The sequence below is a fragment of the Homalodisca vitripennis genome, chromosome 5 (assembly GCF_021130785.1).
Source record: "Homalodisca vitripennis isolate AUS2020 chromosome 5, UT_GWSS_2.1, whole genome shotgun sequence".
NCBI lineage: Eukaryota > Metazoa > Arthropoda > Insecta > Hemiptera > Cicadellidae > Homalodisca > Homalodisca vitripennis.
In genome coordinates, this window is record NC_060211.1 from 52,690,000 (window position 1) to 52,713,165 (window position 23,166).

Below are 23,166 nucleotides of genomic sequence, written 5' to 3' on the forward strand. Positions count from 1 at the left end.
GCTGATCCTATTACAATATATTAATAGTCTAAGATAAATCTTTTACAGTATCTAAAAACCAAGGAGTATATACACAATCTAGAACACTTCAGATACAATAATGGAAGTTATACATTTTCTTATATAGCAAAGTAAATAATTGGTGAGATTTATGGATATCAATTTGTTATGTCAAACTGGGAGTTATTGTTGTGTAATACATGTATGAATAACATTCCTAAAAACTATCATAGGGAAAGAACTCAAAGCCTGAGATGTCTAAAGTAGAGTATTTTATTCCAAAGTACATTATAAAATAAGAAGAAAAGAAGCAAGGGTCTCAGTCTTCCATTTAATTCACCATCACAATAAATCTTCAAACAATGCTCACAGCTAGGCTTTGATACCTGTAAACAAAAATGAAACAACAAATTTCTATTTATAGAATACTATTCTATATATTTAGTTTTTTCAAAGGCTGCTAAAAAGGTTTTTATTAAGTTGCAGTTACTAGAAGACAGGTCTGTTAGTATAACACTAACTAAATGTTAGACAGTGAAAAATAACATTGATAATAAAGTGATTGGCTTACTGGTAAATTAATGAGCTTAAGAAGGAATATGAAGCTCTGCCTTTAATATGGGGCTAAATTTTACAACTGCTTTATAAATAGGAACTTGAATCCATAAAGGTTTCATTTCAGAAACTTAGAACAGTATCCCAATAATAAAAAAAATGATAAAAATATGTTTATTTGTTAACGTCAATTGTTTATAACTTATATTCAATATAGGTTTCCCATATGAAACTATATAAATTATAAACCATTACTAACAGGAAATCTAATTTTTAACAATTAGATTTGAGACATTAAAAACCGGTAAAAACTAAAAAAAGATTTTCTGGATGGGTAAGGATGAATACAAAAATCACCAACTATCCAGTCATGCAGGATTGTCAGACTCTGGATCATGCAAAAGACTTTGTTTTGCTCTCCATAACATTTTAGGAGGAATACAAAACTCACCAACTATCCAGTCATGCGGGATTGTCAGACTCTGGATCTTGCAAAAGACTTTGCTCTTCCTCTTGTTGAAACAGATTCCTCATTCTAGCCACCTCTTTGGTACTTCCTGTCTTAAAATAACCCAATCCCTGATAATTAACTGAAATACCATTCAGTCATATATACTATATATTTACTGTATATAGGTTTATATAACAATTACATTGGTGGCTGGTGTCTTGAAACATATTTAAACTGGCAAGTATTAAATTATGTAGGTTAGGAATTACATGTTTATTTAGGTTATGTTTAAAATATGTGAGTAACAACAATACTGTCTTTATTTCATTTTCACACAAACCGATATAGTAATGTTAAAATCTTTCAGATTATTATATATATGGTACCACTATGATCATGGGTTTAGCACCAAAACTTGTTAGTATTAAAAGCTTAATATGTTCAAGGCTGCAATGATTCATCAATCATTTTAATATATATATTACAAATTCAATCGCAACTCTTTAGAACTGCTTGAACTAAGATCAAAACACACAGATGAAGAAATTCAAACTTTTATGAAATGAACAGTTCACTCATACATACAGTAAGTGCTCAGGTGCAAAATGAGATAATAGAATGCATTCAAAATTAAATGCTTCATGAAATCGTGCAAAAAGTCAGTGAGGCTTTAGCCTACTCAATAATTTGCAATGAAACCATAGACATTTCATCCTGTGAACAACAAAGCATTTGTATTTGGTAGATGGTTAAAGTAGAAGGGAAAATTGAAATAAAAAAAGATTTTTGGGCTTTGTTGATGTTGCAGATACTACTGGTGAAAATATGCCTCATACTATTAAAACGTACCTGCAGCAGTTGGGCATAGTCATAAGCAAATTCCTTGCCAAGCATATAAGGGCATAGTAGTATGAGCAGAAATTGTGAAGGTGTAGCTGCTAAGTTTCAACAAGAAGAGCCTACAGCTTTGTACACTCATTGCCATGCCCATTTGCTTGATCTGGCTATTATGAGGTTTTGTGAAGAAATAAGACAGCTTCGGAATTGCTTATCCACTGTAAATAACCTATACAAATATAATTAATGTATCAGCCAACAGATTTTATATTTTTGAATCAATTTGTAAGCAAAGGACACAGACAAAAATGAAAAGACTGATGAACTTTTCTCTAACTAGATGGACTGTTCGGCACAAAGCCATTAATGTTACTTTTGATCAATTCCTGAAAGTGCATGAAACTTTGGAAGTTATTCCAATGATAAAAAAAATAGTAAAATTGCAGTAGAAGCAGATGGTCTAGCCAAAGAAATCAGCACCTTTAAATTTGTTTTCAGTCTCAAACCGTTGTACAATGTACTGAGCCCAACCTATGTATTTTCCAAAGAGCTGCAGAGCGAATCTCTGGATATTTTCCAGTTTTATTGGATATTTTCGAATCTCTGGAAGTGGTATTGCCACAATTGCATTTTAATTAGTGGGGTTTTATATGCTTGGATAAAAAATTCTTTCTTGTGCAAAATGTTTAATATTGGAGAAGGAACCTCTACACAGGCTTTGCCTTTGAGGCCCTATGTTTTTTTTAAAGTAAATATATATTGGATACTTATAAGTATATATACTAGACTGAGTGTATTGTATTTAAACTTGTATATAATTTTGTATGTTTTTAATTATGATAATTTGTGATATTGTATAGTTTGATTGCAGTATTAACTTTAAGACTAACTGTAAATTAATGTTATTTTTATCTGTTTTAGATAAGTTGGTATCACATTATTTTAGTTTTTATGGATTGTAAATACTTTTGAAAAATAAATATATTCTAATGTATCCTATTTCTACGGGTTTTGCAAAAGTTAAATCAGTCATTGACTGTTTAAAACTGGATAGAAATGACGATGGATTTAGTTGGGGGTTCATTGAAGCAGAAGAGCAGAACAACACATATGGCATTAAAAGTTCGTCTGTTGAAAAACCTCACTCCCTTGCGAACTTGATGGTGGTGACTGCTGACTGCTCAGAGGCATTCATTGTATCAATCACCTGATGAAATGTTCAAGATCACCATTTACTTTGCTGGTCTTGACACAGTAATCGTAAACCTGCAATCTCGTATTTTTCAGAATTACTATAGTAAAATCAATAATATTGCATAATTACTATTAGAATGGAATAAAATTGACAACGAAGTTGCTCTGAACATCCAGAAATTCTATAACTTGTCTGCAAGTTTCTCTACACAGCTCAAGTTCTTTCACTGTTATGCAAAGAATAATTTGGTGAAAACCGACAACAAAACTTTAAGAACAACTTTCCAAGAATTAGCTGATTTTAAAATTTAGAATGACCTTCATGAAAGTGCACCAGATGTTTGGAAACTTATAGAAATCACTTTCTTGGCCCATCACAACAGCAAGCCCCGAAAGATCATACTCTATGCTATGAAGATTGAAAACGTATCTGCAAACGCATGATGGAAGATCGCTTAAGTGGACTCGCCCTGATTACTGTTGAACAAGAAATGAGAGCAAAGTATATGCAAGAAGAATTTATGCTAATTGTATTAGTTGATAGATTTTCAAATCTAACTGAAAGAAGGCTTATACTCCATTAAATATAACTTTAACCTTATGTTACTTACACAAATTGTTCAGCTTATAATAAATATTTTTAACTATCTCCTTGTAAATTGTTGTAACTAACCATGTACAAAACAAACTTTAAAACGTTGTTTTGTGTGACTTATTTACAGCTATTTAGGAGATTATTCTTTTGATTCCCGTCAATATATTAATAGTGTGAACTTGCAGAAAATACAATATCCTGACTTTAACTGAAAACAAAACAGAATGATTTTTGAAGATAATTATCATTTTTAGATACTAAATAATAAACTCTTAAAATTAATACAAACAGTGTATTTTCAAACTATATTAAGAATAAATAACTTTCTTTCAACCAATCAAAACTCATAAAAATAAAAAAAATAATGCTCACATCAGTATATATTTTTATCATGCAACTGCAATGGAAAAAATCCTAACACCAAGTTTATGCATAAAAATATTGAGAAGGGAAATAATAATAGGGTTTCCCTTCGACCTAGTTGATGAAATGTTCAAAATAAAAACTTAATTGTATACATACATTTAAGGGCATTAAGTAGAAGTAGTTAATAGATTTTTGTATCTATGCCACCCCCTCCCCCCAAATGAATGGTCCACACTATGCCTATGTATATATATATATATATATATATATATATATATATATATATATATATATAGTATTGGCTACCAATTTGATGTGAAACATAGTTATTAATGTTATAAGCTAAGAATACTACTCAATTATATTTATCAACTTTTCTTATCTAGAATTCATGTAATTAGTTTATTGTATTTACCTATAAAATACTCTTTGATTTCCTCCAATGTTTTCCCATTGGTTTCGGGTAGGAAAAGGTAAATAAAGATTGTTCCAAACAGTCCAGATATGGTAAAAAACATGAAGACAGGAAACGATCCGAAAGTCACGACCATGATTGGGTAGAGTTTCACTGAGGAGAATGATCCCAGGAAGATCATACTAGCTGTCAGACCACTCGCCAACTACCGGAAAAGGAACATCATTACTTTTAATCAATTTTCATACCCAACAAATCTTTGCCTCTAACAAGAAAGAACTGAGTAATAATTATACTCACATGCAAATATTCCTTTATTCACCATTTGATACTGGACAAATTATAACAATAACGTGAACACAATCACAAACAGAGAGCTGTATCGTAGTATATATTGACACATAATAATTCAAAGTATGAAAATACCTGGCTAAAATCAATAATATAAATAAAAACAATAGAACAAAAATATTAACTTAATTACAATAAGCATAGCCTAAAAAACTAAATTAGTCAGACCTCAAAATAACACTAAACAAAGCTAACAATTCTTTTCTGCTTGACCTAAGAATTTTCGTGTTAAGTAAATATTACAATACTTTAAAAAATGTAATATTAACCTTATGTAGCTGATTTTACTGATTCATTTTGCTAGACATTTGAGATCAATTTTTAGTTTTTTCATTATTAATAGATTGTGTAAGTTTTCATTATTTGTACTGTCAGGGCCAGTTAGACTGACAGATGCGTACGGTGCAAGTGCTCATGGTGGCAGAAAGTGGACAAAGAAGGAGGGGCATAAAAATGAAAAGGAAAAAATAATAAGAAAAATAATAATGGAATCACTGTATTTTAAACTTTTTTCAAAACTTAATTTTGATTATAAGAATAATCAACTCTCAATTCAGTTCTTTAAGATTTGTGTTTTGTCTTGAGAGGTGAGAATTTAGTGTTGTGTATTGGTGACATGCAATAAGGAGAATAGTATTTTGTCTGTCCCTCCACTAACATGAGTGCTCTTTTAATTTCTTAAACAATTTCTCCCTGATATTACCTTAAGGCTTCATATAAAGATTTTCAGACCAATGCAATAGAATACTCTAGCTTTATTGTAACTGGGGAAAGCTCTTCTAATCACTGATCAATTTAACCAATCAGTGATCAATATAGCTCCTTTATCACAAACTGCCAGATTTTCTATAATCTTATGCTATTTTTACTGTTGAAGTTATCGTCCTTCTCATTATATCCAAGGTTTTTTTGAATTATCCGGGGATAATAGCATGGAATTTTTGCAAGCACTCTAGTTTTCTTGAATTCTATTGCATGCATTGTTTTTTAACTATTCTGCTAAAGCTAATTTTTAAATATATATTAATTATGTAAGCAATATTTGATGTGGTGTAAACCAGAAACCTTAGATGATAGTTATGATACCAGCCGTGAAAGACTAAGCGTTAAGACAACGTCTCCTTGTATACCTCATATTCATTATGGTGCTGGCGTGGTAGAACCCATCAAAATTATTTGGGAACTTTCAGAAAATACAGTTAAAATTCATACTTGCAACAACTTTTGGCAGAATCACTGTGGGAATTGCTGCTCAAGAGTCGGAGATCATTGATCAGGTAGTAAATGTAAAAATATTGGAAGATATATTTAAACCCTGTGACAACTAAATAAACCAACAAAGACATATATTATATGGCTAGTTAAATCTGAGGTACCATAGAATAAATTTTTATCAGCTGTAGTGATCGAAAACGTCTGTGGTACCTGTGGTTGCAAGAATGAATAAAAACGATCTAATTTTAGTTTCGGTGTGAAACGTGAACTATCTCATACAAATCTTTTGCAGGTGGCAGAATGACAGAAAATACTTTCCAAGTGACATACTTGACCAAAATTCCAGAAACTGTGTCAATGGTTGCTCCTTATGAAAAAATGAATAAAGAGGTCAGTTAAAAGATGTTTAGATTTAGTTCTGGACATTAGTAAGATATTAAATATACCCTTGTTGTACCCTTGGCTCACCAACAACAACATAAAAGGATGCTGATGAATATACAATACACTTTTAATTGGGTAGCTGTTAATGATAATACTAAGTTACTAGATTTGTGTCCTCCCATTATCACCTTGAGGTCGAATAGAGGAAGTTGCATAATACAAACAAAAGGTAGTGAGAGTGAGTGTTGTATAAGAACAAACTTTATTTACTTGCCAATAGCAGAAATGACAAAATACTTTGTAAGAATATCTTGTGATATTTTATAAGGAATGGGAGGAAGTTTGTATTAGGTATTTAGTACCATTTATTAGTAATTGAGGTGTACAAGGTTAACTTTTAAGTTAAGGCTTTAAGAAGATTTATATCAATTTATATAGAATTTACATTTGTGTTGTGTTTTTATAAAATTGTTGACTATCTTAGGTATAACATTTTACGGTATTATAAGTTACTTTTATAAGTAAATGACAAGAGTTGTTCTGTAAAACAGATGTATTCGAGAAATGTTTCATAATAAGAGGCATTTTGAATTTAATTGAACAAGGTGTCTGTATCTAGGGGGGCATCTAAGGCGTACCTGCTCCCACCTGCCAGAGCATTTTAGTTTTAAATAATCGATCGCCTAGTAGTCTATTTTCTAATAAAAACATCGTAATCAAATATATTAACTCTAACTTGATAACTATTTTAATTTACAAAATACAAGACACTGTATGTATAATGAATAAGTTTTGTTCAAAATGCTAAATATTAGAATTTTACCGTTATACAGTAATAATTATGAAAATAAGGTTAGTTCAAACTGTTTCATGGACTTCTAACTGTACCCAGTACTTTCAGTAACCTAGCACAAAATGTACTTTTACTAATTTAGAATCATACAATGAATACACTGTTACGGATAAATTAATGAGTCCGAGTACTTTGTACCAGGAACGGTGTTAAACGTGTAAAGAACGTGAAACAGAAACCTGTTCTGGGTTCTTTCGGTTTGTGGTAACTTGTACTCTCAGGACAGACGAGTACCTGGTACAGAGTATCTTAGTCCTGACGTCATCAGTTGTCACAGTAGTGAGTGAGTTGCTGAGTTCTGAACAGTTCTGACCTGCGTTAGTTTTTTTGTCTACACTACACACTACACAAAACCACAAAAAACAGTTATAGTCAGGGCCATACTCAGTTTCGGCGGGCCCCAGAAACGATATTTGGCCGGGTCCCCTCATGTACCACCACCACACCCCTATCACACTGCTTCACCCCCCCCCCCTCATTGTTTGTTAATAATAGTAAGATTCAGTAGTAAGTTAAAGTTATTAGATTGAGCTATCTCATGTGTAAACACAGCCCCATCAGATAGATGTGTGGCGGAGCCTGGTCTGGGCTTCCTGAGGGTCCGGGCCCCAGTAAAGTTGTCCGAAAAAACCGGTCTGAGTATGGGCCTAGTTATAGTAATACTAACTTTAAATTAGGCATTTCACAAAAACCATTTAAGATTTAAAATGGTTTTTAAGGAATAAGATCAAAATCATTTTAATACAACCTGCTCTTAGAACCTCCACAGAGTGCAAATTCAAAACAATAATTTGAATAAACTGTGGAAAGTACACACAACTGTATGTATATTTCTGTTCCAAATCTCTGTCATTCTTATACAAACTGATGAAGTATTAGTGAAACTCACCCCTCGCACATCTGTCGGAAACAGTTCTCCCATCATAGACATAGGCAATGTGGAGAAACCAAGAGAGCTGGAGAGCATGTAGACCACCAAGAGGATGCTAACAAGCCAGGGAGTCAATATAAGGAATTTTGAGATGGACAGAGAGAGAATGGCAAGGGAAACTGACATTATAACTCCAGATACAATAGCTGGTTTTCTCCTCCCATATGTATTGCAGGCCCAAATAGTCAGAAAAGTGGCGAATATCCGCGTTAACGAAATAGCCAGAGCTACATGATATGCCACTGCTCTTATACCGGCATCTCGGGCAAAATCAACCTGCAAAGATTTGAAAGTTAGACCAATCGTTAAAAGTAGCGTACATCACTGAATATTTTCCTGCTAAATGTTTTATAATAATTATCAAGCTGAGTGCTTTACAGATTATTGTAACTCAGCAAGCTGATAAATATTATTAATTTAAATAAACAAGTTTTCAATAAGTAAGGGTGAAAGGTTAAAGTTTTTTTGAAATTCGTTTTTAGAGTCATTGTAAATTTTGCTGTGGTTGATGTAGATAAAAAAAATGTTTTATTTTATTAGCCTAGTGTTCCTACCATTGAAAAATAACTAACCAATGTAAATTATGATGTGTGTTGCATATATATTTTTTAGTGTAGTAGTTTGAAGTCCATATCATAATTTTTAAATACAATAAATTATACGATATAAGACATCTTCATTGTGGCTATATAGAACATCATAGTATAAAACTCATGAATAAGTTTATAACCCTAAACATCTATTTAATTTTTAAAACGACTATTAAATATAATTTAAAAGCTCATTCTAAACATAATTCAAAAGAATTAATTGAGTACAGATAAACTTATGTACTTGGTAGGAATTGACCTTCGAACGTGTCACAGCTATGCCACTATTTCTGTATACTTACAGCAAACACTACAACAATTGACACTCCAGAGCAGTGAATGAGGAAGTAGTAGACATTCATTATGAGGAGTGGCTTGAAGGCCTGAGGTTGCTTTAGATGGTTGAGGGTTGAGAACCAGGAAACTGTTTGTTTCTTGTCCTTTACAATGCTGCTGAAGTTGTCAAGCTCCTTTCTGATCTGCTCGGGGGTTGAGGTTCCTCGTAACCTCTGCAGAGCCTGCAGCGCTTCTTCAGCACGACCTCTGTTCAGCAGCCACAGCGGACTCTCTGGCAGCAGCATACCCAGCGAAACTGGGATCATGGAGAGGCCGAATGCGAAATATGACAATTCTGTCCACGAGTTCTGAGAAAAAATTTATTTATGTACTTGGATCTTAGATCACTATTCAATATTTTTATTTGCATTCCTCGGTTATGTGAAATGATGAAATACCTGGTAGAGAAATGCCCAAAGGTAGACTAGGATTAGCCCGAAGGACAACATGACAGGAGTGAACATGACAAGCACACTACGCAGAGAGTCCGAGGCTATCTCAGCTGTATAGGTGGCTCCAACAGAAGTAGCCAGTCCGAGACCCATGCCTGATATACCACGGCCGATATACAGGGCGGTTAGAGAGAGAGGGAACAGTGCGATCAGAAGCCAGCCTACAGCAAAGGAGAGATTCAACAGCAGCAGGCCCCAGCGGCGTCCGATCCAGTCAGTCAGATATCCTCCTGGTAAACACATCACTGACGCTGATAGATAGGTCACCCCAACTGTAACAAAATACTCAAAAAGGTGTATTTCTTCATCTCAATTTCACACATTGAATGTTTCCAATAAACAAATAAAAATGCCTTTATTGCAAGTGTTTCTCACTTACATGTGGTTTTCAGAACAACTCAAGTTACTTAAATATGAGGTATTAAGGTTAATTATGTTTTATAAGGTTTTATAATTGTATATGTAATTGTAATTATATAAGGTATTAAGGAATATATACAATAAACATAGTCTTGGATATTTTTTTGCTCTGAGCGAGGATATGCCCTGAATTTGTATAAAAAAAGAGCAGATAATGATTTACCTATCCAGGAGGAGTGATGAACGGAGGTGTGAAGGCCTGGTCCTGAGCCCAGGAGAGGAGGCATCAACGCAGAGGGAAACCCTTGAATTATACCAGAGGTCACCATACCCCAATTCGCCAGCGTGCAAACTGCCACCTGCACACAACCGATACATTTAAACCATATCTGATTCATGTTTATGGCACTTTAAGTCAAATATAATAGTCCAAATAGGAAAATCATTTGAGAACCAAAGTAATTGAATGCCTATTCTTTCAGATGGATATTGACAAGATTAGTTTATCTGACTTTGTAATATGCCAGGTAGCAAAGTTTTGAGCTTTAGTTCCAGATACAAACCTGGTTGACTGCACCACATTGGGCAGATTCCGATTTGGAAGTCATGTCAAGTAATTCTGATACATTTTTTACTTTTCCTACAAATAATCACATACACATTTGCTGAAACCGGATTCTTCTTTTTCATAGTCCATAGCACCACATACACAATATTTTTTCTCAATTAGAGGCACAAGAATTTTTCTGACCACTCTGAAATATTTGCAAATGAGCATGTATGTGGCAAGCATCATACAGCCAGGTGGGCTTCTGGATCTTTCCCATTCTGTGAAACGTGGTTTCTAAAATAGTCATAGTCATAAAACTAGAATTTTATTTCCACATTGCGATATGCAATCCAGGGACTGAAACTGTGAACTAATCCAAACCAAGCAGTGTCGTAACTAAGGGAGGGAGTACAACTTCTCCCAAAAGCCCTAAAATTAAAAATTGAACATGCACATTAAAGTAATCCAGCTTGCAAGGGCGTAGCCAGCGATAAGTCCATGGGGATCCCCCCAAATTTTCAATTACTTTTTTAGTAAACAATTTTTATTATTTAAATAATTCAGTTCAGTATTACTGATATATGTACTGCTTAAAGATCGTTCTCAACAAAGAAACGGGCCAAGAACTTTTTAAGGAAAGAAACGAGGTCTTACTCTCTGTCCACTACGGAAAAATATCAGTTGTCTGGACCCCCCAAATTTTTCCCTGACTGCGTTCTTGCCAGCTTGTTTAAAATATAGCATTTAAATGTTTTATTTTGAATTAAATAGTTATTTCATATACCCTCCTCCCCTCCTTGGTGTGGGCGTACTCTTCAGTAAGATCTATCCCTCACAAAGCCAAGACCTACTTACATCACTGATCAATCTCTGAGAAATGATTTAACTTACGGTTTTATATGACCAAATATTGTAATTATGTCAAAGATATTCATACATTATTAAAGGTTAAGTTGCTTGTAATATATAAATAAGCAGTGTTAATTAACTAACTGATCAATAAATTTAATTAAAAATAACAACAGTCTCAAATAGATGTACTAAAATAAACAATAGGATGTAATTCATATATTCATTAAGCCTTTAACTGTTATTTGATCACTTTTCAAAAATTCAGCCTCTATGTATAGAGGAGTGAACAAGTTTTGTTCATCTTAATTCATTGTGGATCTAAAATAAGATTTTATGTTTTTAGGACAGAAAATGAACATTCTGCTGAGCAGTTTAAAACAGCCATACACAAACGAAGATCTATGTCTATATCTATAAAATGTCAATTGAAATTTTGTTCTCTTATGAGCTTTATCATCGATGAGGTGTTGTCCTTAACACTGCAGCTATATAGAAGGCCAGAGAAGTGTTTGCACTCGTTTAAAAATTACTTTTGTAGATAATTTTCATACAAAAATTAAGTTTTTCAGCACCATCAGTAATAGTTTCAGGTGAGGACAACGATAGATTGTTGAAAACTGAGAACTTATCTGCAACAACATCATAAGCGTTTTTGAGATTCAGTAAAGCTTACTTGAGTTCGTCAAGAACAACATAATATGTTTCTACTCTAAACTTATCATAGCCTGTAGTAAGGATGCCTTTGTTTTCATTTATTTCGTCTTCTTTTCCTTTTTTTCCTGACGTTTGTAATACGTCTCGTACTAGATATCATATCGTTTCTGGGCCCTTTCTTCATAAAAATGAAAAATGCCTCCAAGAGAGTCAACGAAAATGACGAAAGAGCCATACAATCTAACTACTCGCTAGGGATACGTCCACTGTTTGACTAGCTTGTCAAATCTGTCCATTAAGTCAGTCCAAAGTTTCACCATCATCGTTGTTTCCAAGCTAATTCAAGCATTTCAGGAGTTCCGTTGCTTCACTCCTAACTAGAGGTTTCTCATTAGTATTCTCTTTATATGTCTATCTAAACTCCGAATCACATAGAGCTTTGCATGGACTTTCACGAGCACTCAACATTGTCCTTGACAAACCCTTGAGTGACGCAAAATAGAGATTCCCACCTCTTAGTAGTTGCAACAAAAATCTTTAAATCATCTTCTGGATTAGGATAAAGAAGGTACATTCTTCCGGACAGTAACTTGCAGGATATGTACCCAAAAGATTCAATGAATGAGCCGAGAAAGGGCAAACAATGCTTTAGGATTTTCTTCCTTTATTCTAGCTTGCAAGCTACTTTATATATATATATATATATATATATATATATATATATATATATATATATATATATATATATATATATATATTGAATCATTCATTGAATCTTTTGGGTACATATTCTGCAAGTTACTGTATTATAGTTATAGTATTATAGTTAATAGTATTATACTGTATAAATGCTCAGAGGCTTCTTTAAACAATTTATGTGAAGTCTTTTTCTTCTATATATATAAAATGACATATTGCTTGCATTATTATACTGCCGCCCTCTACAGTTGGTTAAATCAGTGGAGTTTAAAATTAACTCACACATTACAGATCTGGTCAATTCCTCAAATTTGTGCCCCATATTTGGTAAAAAACAAGAGAAAAAAAATCGTTCAACAGGAATGCGAAAACAAGAAAAGTAAAAAATGACATTTGTCAGTGTGAATTATTATGTCAGACATTGAGTCCACCATAGGAGTATTCAGGGGGTGGGGTTTGGGGGATTTGAACCCCCTCTATTGATAAAAATATTCAAGGTATGTTTTAACTTGCGCTAAACTGAAAGTATACTTGTAGTCGACTAGTGTAACATAGTTCAGTTTTGTTTTAATTTGTTTTGATACTATAACTTTAAGAGCTTATATATAGTAAAATACAAGACTCATGCTTCGTAATGACGAGTCCGTCTGCGACCCGTGCTTGACAAACATAATAGAAATCTCACTTCCCTTGCTTTGGGCGAGAGAGACAGCGAGCAACAGCCATGAACGCCTGCCTACCAGCCGTCTCTTAGAACGGCTAATTTGTAATAGTCTTTCTCATCGCTTTCGTTATTGGCGCTAGTCGTGTATTAGTGACTTGTGTTATTGCTGAATACTGATAGTGGTAGTACTAACAAAAATAAAATAAAAGTACAAAACATCTAGATTTCTGGTTTTACCATTTAAAAACATTATAATTCTTAAAAGTGATTAAATTTATTCGCTGTAACTGTTACATTTCTTCGGTATTGTTTCAACCAAAACTTTGTAACAAGTATACAAAATTAGACGCTTACCAAAACATGTTTTATATTTGACCTACCTATAAAAATAAAATAATTAGCTTTCAATTATTTGGTGATGAACTTCTGGTATGTCTGAGGTTATAGAAGAACCATTTTAATTTATTTTAATAAAATGTTCACAAAAACTAACAAATTTTAGATGCATGATATTTTGCTGATTGACTAAACCTGGATGTTATTTATACTTTTAGATAAATTTAACTTTAATATTGTTATTTAATATTGTATAGTTTAGAAATTACGTTAATTTGATAGGTTTCAACGTGCCTTAAGGAGTTCAGTAGTCAGGTTCATTTCTGTTATCGTTTTTATCGTAGTCACACCGTATGGCTCGCAATAATGAGCTTGAGGTGTGGTTGTATAATCTAATCAACTTTCCAGAATGCAAATTTAACATTTAAAATTAACTCTTTTTTGTTGCGTAATAAAGTATTACGCAACAAAAAATTACAAATGTTTGAAAATGGACTTAAATAATTGTTTATTTACCAGTGAAAGTTATGTGATTCTTATTTAAAATGAGAAAACGTTTCACTAAAAAATATTAAATCAGTGTGTAGGCTTTCACCTTTGTCAACTTTAGGAACTTTAGCCAGCGACAAAATATTTAGTTAACACAAATAATTTTACTAAAACCCAGTTTTAAGAAATATAAAGTTTTGATTTTTTTGAACTGATTCTAAATTTATTAATTTGGAATCAAAAATGTAATTGTAATGAATGTTTGTGCCTTTTAAATTAATAATTTTCAATGGAACAGAAATTCACGACAACGATTCATATTTGTACGTGTATTAAAACAATTTAGACGTAAAGAAATAATAAGTATAGCCTACTGGAACACACTTCATAGTAGACATATTTAAATTGAAATAACTACAATAATTGTTTTCTACTTCAAGGAACTGGTTATTAATACCATAATGATAGAAGAGCCGGCTATTGTAAAACAACCTTGAATGTTAACCCATATAAACTATATTAAACTTCAAATACTATTTCACTCTTATTTTTTGTGATGGAATCATGAGAGATGTCTGATTTAAAAAATATGATTAATATGCAACTAAACGATTTTTTCTAAAGTCTACTATCAACTTAAAACATTATTTTAATTATGACAAATGAGATTAATTTCTGTATAATTAATAAAAATATCAAACAAATTATAAAGAATTTGGATGCTCAATAATCATATCGTTAACGATACATTAAAGATAATACTAAAGATAATAATAATACAGATAATAATAAAGATAATAGGTAATTATTTACTAAATCATTTTGTTTCTTCTGGAAAAGAAAATCGTTTCGTAAGCATCGAGGAATTTTTGTTTTTTTATTGAGGGGGATGAAATGAATCAAATGGGATAAATCTGTCGTTTTGTGTTAATTTTCTGTATATATTTCAAAATGGCTAGTTGTATTTTTTGTAATTAATAAGTCTAGAAATGGGATTTGATTGTTATGCTCTATTTCACAAGTGAATTTTATAGAAGGTTAAAATGAGTTTAGAGAATATTAATAAAATCTTGAAGCTTTTGTTTCTTGTCAAAAACAGCAAAAATATTATCTACTTATCGCTTCCAAAATCTAGGAAAATAATCCATTGTTTCCATGAGTTTCAAGTTTACTGATAAACATGTTTGCGATAAAACATGAAAGGGGACTTGGCATGGCAGTACCATAACACTGTGTGTAATATTTGTCTGGAAATTGAAACACATTTTGGGACATGCTATATGAATTAGAATAAAAATAATGTATCCTCAAATTCCAAAATCCAACTAAAATGTTATTAGGAAATACAAAGAATAAAATAGATGATGATGAAAAATCTGGAATCTATAAAATTAATTGTGATACCACTGTAATTTAAAATATATTGGCCAAACGAAAAGGAAGATAAAAAACAGTCAATGAACAAAAGCATGTATGAAATATCAACAAGAGGAAATATCGGCCATGGCAAAACATGCACTTCATACGGGCACTGCTTTTCATAAGAAAACTTATTAAAAGAAATAAAAAATTTCTCGATGCTTACGAAACGATTTTTTTCCAGAAGAAACAAAATGATTTAGTAAATAATGACCCTGGACCTTTCCAAAATTCACCGTTACTACCATTAATCTAATTAAATATGGATCTTTACATATATAGTAGACATACTTCCTAGTCTTTAAAATGTTATCTCTTTGTATTTTTAATGAAGTGTTTTTATTTAAGTCTAAATTGTTTGTATTATTCCTTTACTTTTATTTCAGTTTTGGGGGTCTGGTGATGAATTTATTGAACACGAAATGCCTCACAAAAATAAAATTTCATAATTTTTGGAGTGTTGGTTCATAAAGTAAGTATATCAAGAAGAAGCTGGTAGAATGTAATATCTTTAATGTATCATTAACGATATGATTATTGCGCATCCAAATTTTGGATAGTTCTTTTCGATATTTTTATTAATTATACAGAAATTAATCTCAAAGTTTCTCATAATTCAAATATTTTTTAAAGTTGATAGTAGACTTTAGAAAAAGTCGTTTGGTTGCATAATAATCATATTTTTAAAATCCGACATCTCCCATAATTCCATTACCAAAATAAGAGTAAAAACGTATTTGAAGTTTAATATAGTTTCTATATGTATAAGCTAATTCAAACATTTCAGGAGTTTCGTTGCTTCACTCCTAACTAGAGGTTTCTCATTAGTGTCCTCGTCATATATGTCTATCTAAACTCCGAATCACATAGAGCTTTACATGGACTTTCACGAGCACTCCACATTGTCCCTGACAAACCCTTGAGTGTTTTACTTTTATCTCGAGTGAAGCAAAGTAGAGATTCCCACCTCTTAGTAGTTGTAACAAAAAATTGGTAAATCATCTTCTGAATTAGGACAAAGAAGGTACATTCTTCCGGACAGTAACTTGCAGGATATGTACCCAAAAGATTCAATGAATGAGCCGAGAAAGGGCAAACAATGCTTTAGGATTTTCTTCCTTTATTCTAGCTTACAAGCCACTTTATATATATATATATATATATATATATATATATATATATATACTAGCTGTTACCCGTGGCTTCGCACGCAATCTTAGAACCAAAGTATATTACTTAGTAAAAGCAATTATGATGTAGTATGATGGGAGTCCTATAAAAATTTTAAAACGTAAGTAGGCATACATCAGGTAGATATTATTTAAGTTCGTGGTAAATAGTGCCAGAGTTCATTCTACCAAGCAAGAAATACGTATTTAGTAAATAAACACCGTAATGTAATGATATAAGGTACCTACACAAATAATTGATTAGCATACAATTGTAAATACGATTTTAATAGATCGTAACTCAACTAAAAAACAATAATACTATTACTTTTTAGGACTATCCAAATGGTTACATCATGTACCTACATATCTTTGTCACGTTAGCTTTACAGAAGGTAAATTATGTTTTTATAAGTTGGTATCACAAATGAGCTGTTCAACAATACACTGCAATTTATTGAGGAATCCAAATTATTTGTTACCAATTCTGTACTAGTTTAATGAGTGCAATTTAATACAATTAATTTACTACTCGTTTGTTAGTGAAGTGTATTTTAAAGTAACTTACTATCACAATTGCAATGCCTTTGTTATTTACAACGGAAGAATATGCCGACATGGTATTTGTCTTAGGCGTGTGTGACGGAAATGCAACCGCTGCTACTGCAGAATACCGAAGACGATTTCCTAATCGCAGAGTTCCAAACCCAAAAACGATCAGTGGATCATTTCGTACCCTAAGAGTAACAGGTAAACTTCCTAGTATTAATAATTATCGGGATCGCCCTGCCCAGAATAATGTAGATATGGAAGAGGCTACAATCATGGCTACTGAACGCAGTCCTGGTGTCAGTACACGGCGTCTTTCTAGGCGATTCGCAGTGTCTCAGTCTGAAGTATGGAGAACTTTGCGCAAAAATAGCATGTTCCCTTACCATAAACAACAAGTTCAAAGTATTCAACCAACAGATCCTCCTCTTCGATTGGAATTTTGCAACTGGTTAATTAGAAACCGTCAACATCATAGAACCATTTTATTCACTGATGAAGCTCAATTTACCCGAGATGGCGTCAACAACCTTCACAATGAACACACTTGGGCAGAGGGAAATCCACATAGTACAATCGTGCGCAACTTTCAACACAGATTTAGTGTAAATGTATGGTGTGGACTCATTCATGATCGATTAATAGGACCATTCATTCTCCGAGGACATCTAAATTCCCGCATGTACCTAGAATTCCTTACAGAACAACTACAACTATTATTAGAAGATGTTCCATTAGCAGCAAGGTGCAATATTATTTATCAACATGATGGTGCCCCTGCCCACTTTTCCCATAATGTAACAATGCACTTAAACGAGCAGTTACCCGGGCGATGGATTGGTCGCGGTGGACCACACACTTGGCCACCAAGATCACCAGATCTAACTCCATTAGATTTCTGTATATGGGGTTGGATGAAGAACCTGGTGTACCAGGAAAAAGTAAATACACGTGAAGAGTTAATAAATCGAATTGAAGATGCCGCCGCACAAATCAAAACCAATCGTGCAGCGTTGCGGAGGATAACTCGATCAATCAGAAAGCGAGCTGCTAAGTGTATTGAAGTACAAGGACTGATTTTTGAACACCTGTTATGAAAGTGGTACGTAGTATTATAAGCTTTAGATGAAAAACAATAATTTATTTAAAACTTAATTTAAATTGCATCCTAATAAATCTTATGTGTAGGCTACTCTATGTCATTAAAATGCGGTTTTCCTTTGCTTTGGAATTTCTTGCTTGGTAGAATGTTTGTTGTAAAATTAAATTCCAGAAACTAATACTTAGCTGTTAATAGCCGTGTGGCACATAATTTTATTCAGAATTAAATTTTCTGCAAGTTTCTTTGTAAAAATGTGGGTCTTCAATGCCTATTTAACAAAATAATTGTCCGTTAAACCTTAAAAAAGTGTTTTCAAAATTATTTTATTTCTGTTTTTTGTAGTATAACAAAAAAACTAAATGAGATACAGCTATGAGATGAACTTTATTCAATTTCTCATCTAAACATCCGTTAGAAAAAGTTGCATTCGCCTATAAATATCTCTTCATAAACACGCGGCAAATCATCATTTGACCTCCTGCACACAATTTTTGGTGAAATCTTCAATTGGCCATAACCCAGTAAGGAAGCATTTCCGGACCCATGTTTATATGAACTTTTTTCTTTATTTTTTATAGTACAATCAGCTCAGAAAGTGCCGGTAACACTAACCGAATCACCCTGTATATATATATATATATATATATATATATATATATATATATATATATATATATATATATATATATATATATATACTTACGTAGGACCGAGATGCCTACTTCGGTTAAATAAATAGTGCCTACTTAAGACCATTTAAATTCACTTACCTACTATGTCACAGTTTAGCTTGCCATATTGCCTCGATCAAATTTTATATAGTTCGATTATCTAGTTCTCGGAAATCTACTTTGTTCAAAATCGTGTTGACATAGATGAGTTTGCTAGGACTGAAAAGTCTATTACGACCTAGGGGGTCCTACCTACTTCTTATGTACTTCCGGTATGAGAGGGAAATCCTTATTAAGGTTATGCAACATTCCAAAATAATCGTTATTAAAGTTTTACGTTACACTTGTTTTTTGGACTGTAGCCAGGGAAAGAATGAATAGTTAAGGTATGTTAGTATTCATTTCTCTGTTTTTCCGTAAGCCATTGTTAAAATGTAATATCATAATGTCAAGGAAGCCCAGCAGTTTAAAGTAACTGATGTGAAAACATTCATAACTTTGTTCATTAAGGTTAGTTTTATAACAGTATTTAATGCATAAGATGATTTTAATTCGTCACTGGCGGAATCTGGAGTAAAATTTATATACTAATGTTTGATTTACTATCACTGCATTACACTACCGATCAAGCACTGTTTACTTATTATTGATAAAATTCAAATGTAAACAGATGTTTTAGAAAGTTTGTAGAACTATAGCTGTCAACAGCTGTTAAAATACGTTTCGTTCTTATCATAACATTCGAATGTAAACAAACTAATTTTTCAATTTGAATTCGACTTTATTTGGTGAAATGAATGTGTTATAGGTGGTAAAAAGCACTGTAAATGTTAATTCAGACCAAAAGCTATACCTGTTCCAAATTTCAGCATAATCCGTATAGCAGTTTCAGCGTGATTCGAGGGCAAACCTCTAAACACCAAATATCCAAACATTCAAACTTTCGCATTTATAATATTAGTGGGATAACTTCTTATAAGTCATAAAAGAAGACGGCAATAGAGGTTTCCCTTGGACAAAAACACATTATTTTATTGTGATTAAAGCATAACGAAATGGTAGAACAAGTGGATTTTTCATATTTTTTGTATTGTAACACACCATGAACCTAAATGATGGGTGGTGCAGTTTGATTGTGATTATTACCTGAATAACGGCGGATTTTAAGTTGGAGTCGAGCATTTTCTTAGCAAGTAAACAAACTGTAGCAGAAATTAATGAATCACTTCAATTATTTTATATTATAACAGTAAACTTGTTGCAAGAAGAAAATGGTAAACAACTTTGAAAAGCACTATACAGCCCAACTTAACATGGCCTTCTAACGATGACAACCTTCAACAAGGGATTGCCTCGATGAGGCTAATAGGAGGAATTTATCCAATGACATAATTCAGATATGTACAAGGACTGTATAGCGCAATCAGTTAGCGAAGTTTATTAAAAGGATAGTAATGGCTATTCAACCAATTAAGATTGGAACGAGTAATTAAATAATTAAAAGTTAAAAATAGTTATTATGTCTAACGTTGGAACTCAAAAAAGTGCCAATGGACTGCAACTAAAAATTCATAATTCATAATCTCTTTATTGCGTGTTTGACAATATGTAACATTGTATTGCAATAGTCAAATGCATCATAAAATATATCCTAACTACACATTCACTCACAGTCATACTTACATCTCAGCATTCTCACGACACAATCACACAGACTTCGGATCCATGATTTTCAATCATCCCAACGGCTCGTCATGAATTCATCAATCGAGTAAAACGCTTTAGACACCAACAGGCGTCTGAGACGAGTTTTGAATTGATTGAGGTTGTTGGAGTTTTTTATATCCTCAGGGAGCTTGTTGATTAGTCTGACACCCACCTGCTGAGGGAGGTGTTGCGATAATGTCAGTCTGAGTTGATGAGTTCATAGGCGTAATTTGGGGGTGGCAAGGGGTGGCAGTTGCCACCCCAGAATTGTGGAGCCCGGTATTTTGCCACCCCAGAATTTTGAAGTAAATGTCTAAATAATTTACATATAACTTACTTAAAACTGGAAAAATACAAGTCTACCAATAGGGAACCTTTTAACTTTATCAATTCTCCATTAATTTTTGCTTAGTTTAGCACAGAAAGATAGCACGTCTTTTAAAAACTTGTAAATCATAAACTTAAAATGAAATATTGGTGTAGTAGAATTTACGAAATGAAATAAGGAACATTAAATGCGTGAAGAGCGAGAATGAGCAATGTAGGCTGCTTCTCGTCTGCCGTCTGGAAACGGCAACTCTGTAATACACAGTTTGGCGAGGGAGATTTGGCAACAGGCACCTGTTGTAGTATATTGTCTTTACAGCTAGAAGCAGACAACGTCTGTCGTGTCGCCTGCCTACTTTAACCTTACTCCTCAGTAGATGTATTCGATTAGTGCAGTTGCAGTACGATGTGAATTACATTTCAAGTGAACCGTCGTATGATTGCATGGACTAAGAGATGGTAAGTTTAGTTCAGTTATTTCTTATTTCGTAGGTTAAACTTAGGTGTTGGTCAGTTTCTGGAGTTTCCCCATCTTTGTTTACATCCAACTAGGCCTAATGCTGAAAAATAGAAAATCTTTTTACTGACTAGATTTCAAATAAATGGCCCCCAAAAAACATAACCTCAACTTCTAACTTTATTAGTTCTGCCAGTTAGTTCTGCATTGTTACGGTTATGGTTTTAGTTGTTTAAAACATTTTATAGGTGTAATTGGTTTGGTATAGGAGAAGTTTTTGCATATATAAGGGAAGTAGCTTGTTTTATAGTACGGTATGGAATACTAGGTTTATTTTTGTTTGTTTGGCCACCTAAATGCTTTTACCGATGTCATATAACCTCACATTTAACGCAACACTACTTTAACCTATATATGTAAAAATAACAACGATAACCATCCAATCACCTGAAATTAAGTAATTTCAGCTTATACCTCTAATTAGGTTATGTTACTGTTCATTTTAATAACTCCCGCCTTCCTGTGTTTGACAGCTGTTTTTGCAATGCCGTGGCTGTCAGGCTGCAGACGTTTGTGTCGAAGAGCCAATGACTAAAAAGGTCATACAAAATAATTAGTAAACATCCAGATCTTTTATGGTCTTGCAATTATTTAAAATACATGTTTTACAATCAACTCGTAGAGTAAGGCACTAAATGAACTTTATCTTTAGGCAAAAAAAGATTATGTGTAATAAAAATACCAGATTAATAGCAAATTTTAAACTATTTCGAAACCTGGTAATGTAGGCAGACTTGGGTTTTCGTGTACGCCTACAGCTTCTTAAGTACAGTTTACAGTATGCAAATAAAAAAGTATGACTGTTTTACTCATTGGCTGTTAGGCTGTGTTTATTTCCGATACAAATTTTACACAAAATTTCCCAAAATTACAAAACAAAACTTTGGTAGATAAATCAAAATAAAGTAAAAATGAAGAATAATGGTTTTCTTAAAAACAACCGTTTTTGAGATATCTACCATTTTGTTTTATTAAATTTTTATTTATATCTCGAGAATGTTTTGACCGATTTAACTCAAACTTGGCATGGTTTTTATCTAATACAATATCCATATTCAGAAGAATTACCAATTTAATTCAATCATTAGTTTCAAAATGATTGCCATTTAAAATTTCTTAACCTAAATTGTATGAAAACCATAAACTTGAAGTCAAATGTCAGGGCATCTTTTTTGTTGCCCTTTCAATCCCCTATCAAATGGTTACGATGTCAAAAACAAAGAGATGAGAAATAGTGTCACACACAATAGCGCCCAAAATCAAAAAAATTGTGCAAAGCCTATGCATGTTATATTAGACTTGTATTAATTTTAGGTTTAGGACTCTGTGTTCTAGTAGCATTTTGCCATTATTTAAAATGTTCTTTTGCTATTCTTAATGGGGTTTTTTCAGGCTCAGAAGAACAAAAAAGGGCAGAGTTCGTTGCTGTCCTACTTTAGCTCAGGCCCAGCAAACAAAAAGAAACGGTTAGAAGATGAACTACCAGAAGGAGTTGTTTTTGGAACATGAACCAGAACCGGCTGTAGTAGACGTTTTAGATTCGTCATCGGCTCAGTTAACAACCACAACTACAAAT

At 32.8% G+C, this 23,166-nt stretch overlaps 1 protein-coding gene across 3 annotated transcripts; it reads right to left on the reverse strand.

Annotated features, from left to right (window-relative positions):
* Positions 1 to 255: 255 nt before the first annotated feature.
* LOC124362193 (facilitated trehalose transporter Tret1-2 homolog) lies at positions 256 to 20,430 on the reverse strand. 3 transcript variants are annotated; one of them, XM_046816482.1, is made up of 8 exons: positions 20,186 to 20,430; positions 10,109 to 10,244; positions 9,472 to 9,797; positions 9,040 to 9,381; positions 8,106 to 8,423; positions 4,414 to 4,618; positions 1,007 to 1,112; positions 256 to 386 (listed from the first exon to the last, which is right to left on the reverse strand). In XM_046816482.1, exons 1-7 carry the CDS (start codon positions 20,219 to 20,221, stop codon positions 1,018 to 1,020), a joined length of 1,458 nt encoding a protein of 485 aa, XP_046672438.1. In that variant the 5' UTR covers positions 20,222 to 20,430; the 3' UTR covers positions 256 to 386; positions 1,007 to 1,017. The 3 variants fall into 3 exon arrangements, with proteins under 3 accessions (XP_046672438.1, XP_046672440.1, XP_046672439.1); XM_046816484.1 differs by lacking the exon at positions 1,007 to 1,112 and having other exon boundaries at positions 20,186 to 20,429; XM_046816483.1 differs by lacking the exon at positions 256 to 386 and having other exon boundaries at positions 408 to 1,116.
* Positions 20,431 to 23,166: the final 2,736 nt, after the last annotated feature.

Bases quoted from the DNA above. Each gene is read 5' to 3' on its own strand.
- LOC124362193 (XM_046816482.1), bottom strand. From the start codon at position 20,221: ATGCTCGACTCCAACTTAAAATCCGCCGTTATTCAG. The intron at 8,424-9,039 runs GTAAGTATACAG...AAATCTTTGCAG, and splicing joins CAATTGTTGTAGTGTTTGCT to GTTGATTTTGCCCGAGATGC. The intron at 4,619-8,105 runs GTGAGTTTCACT...CTTTTCCGGTAG, and splicing joins TTCCGACAGATGTGCGAGGG to TTGGCGAGTGGTCTGACAGC.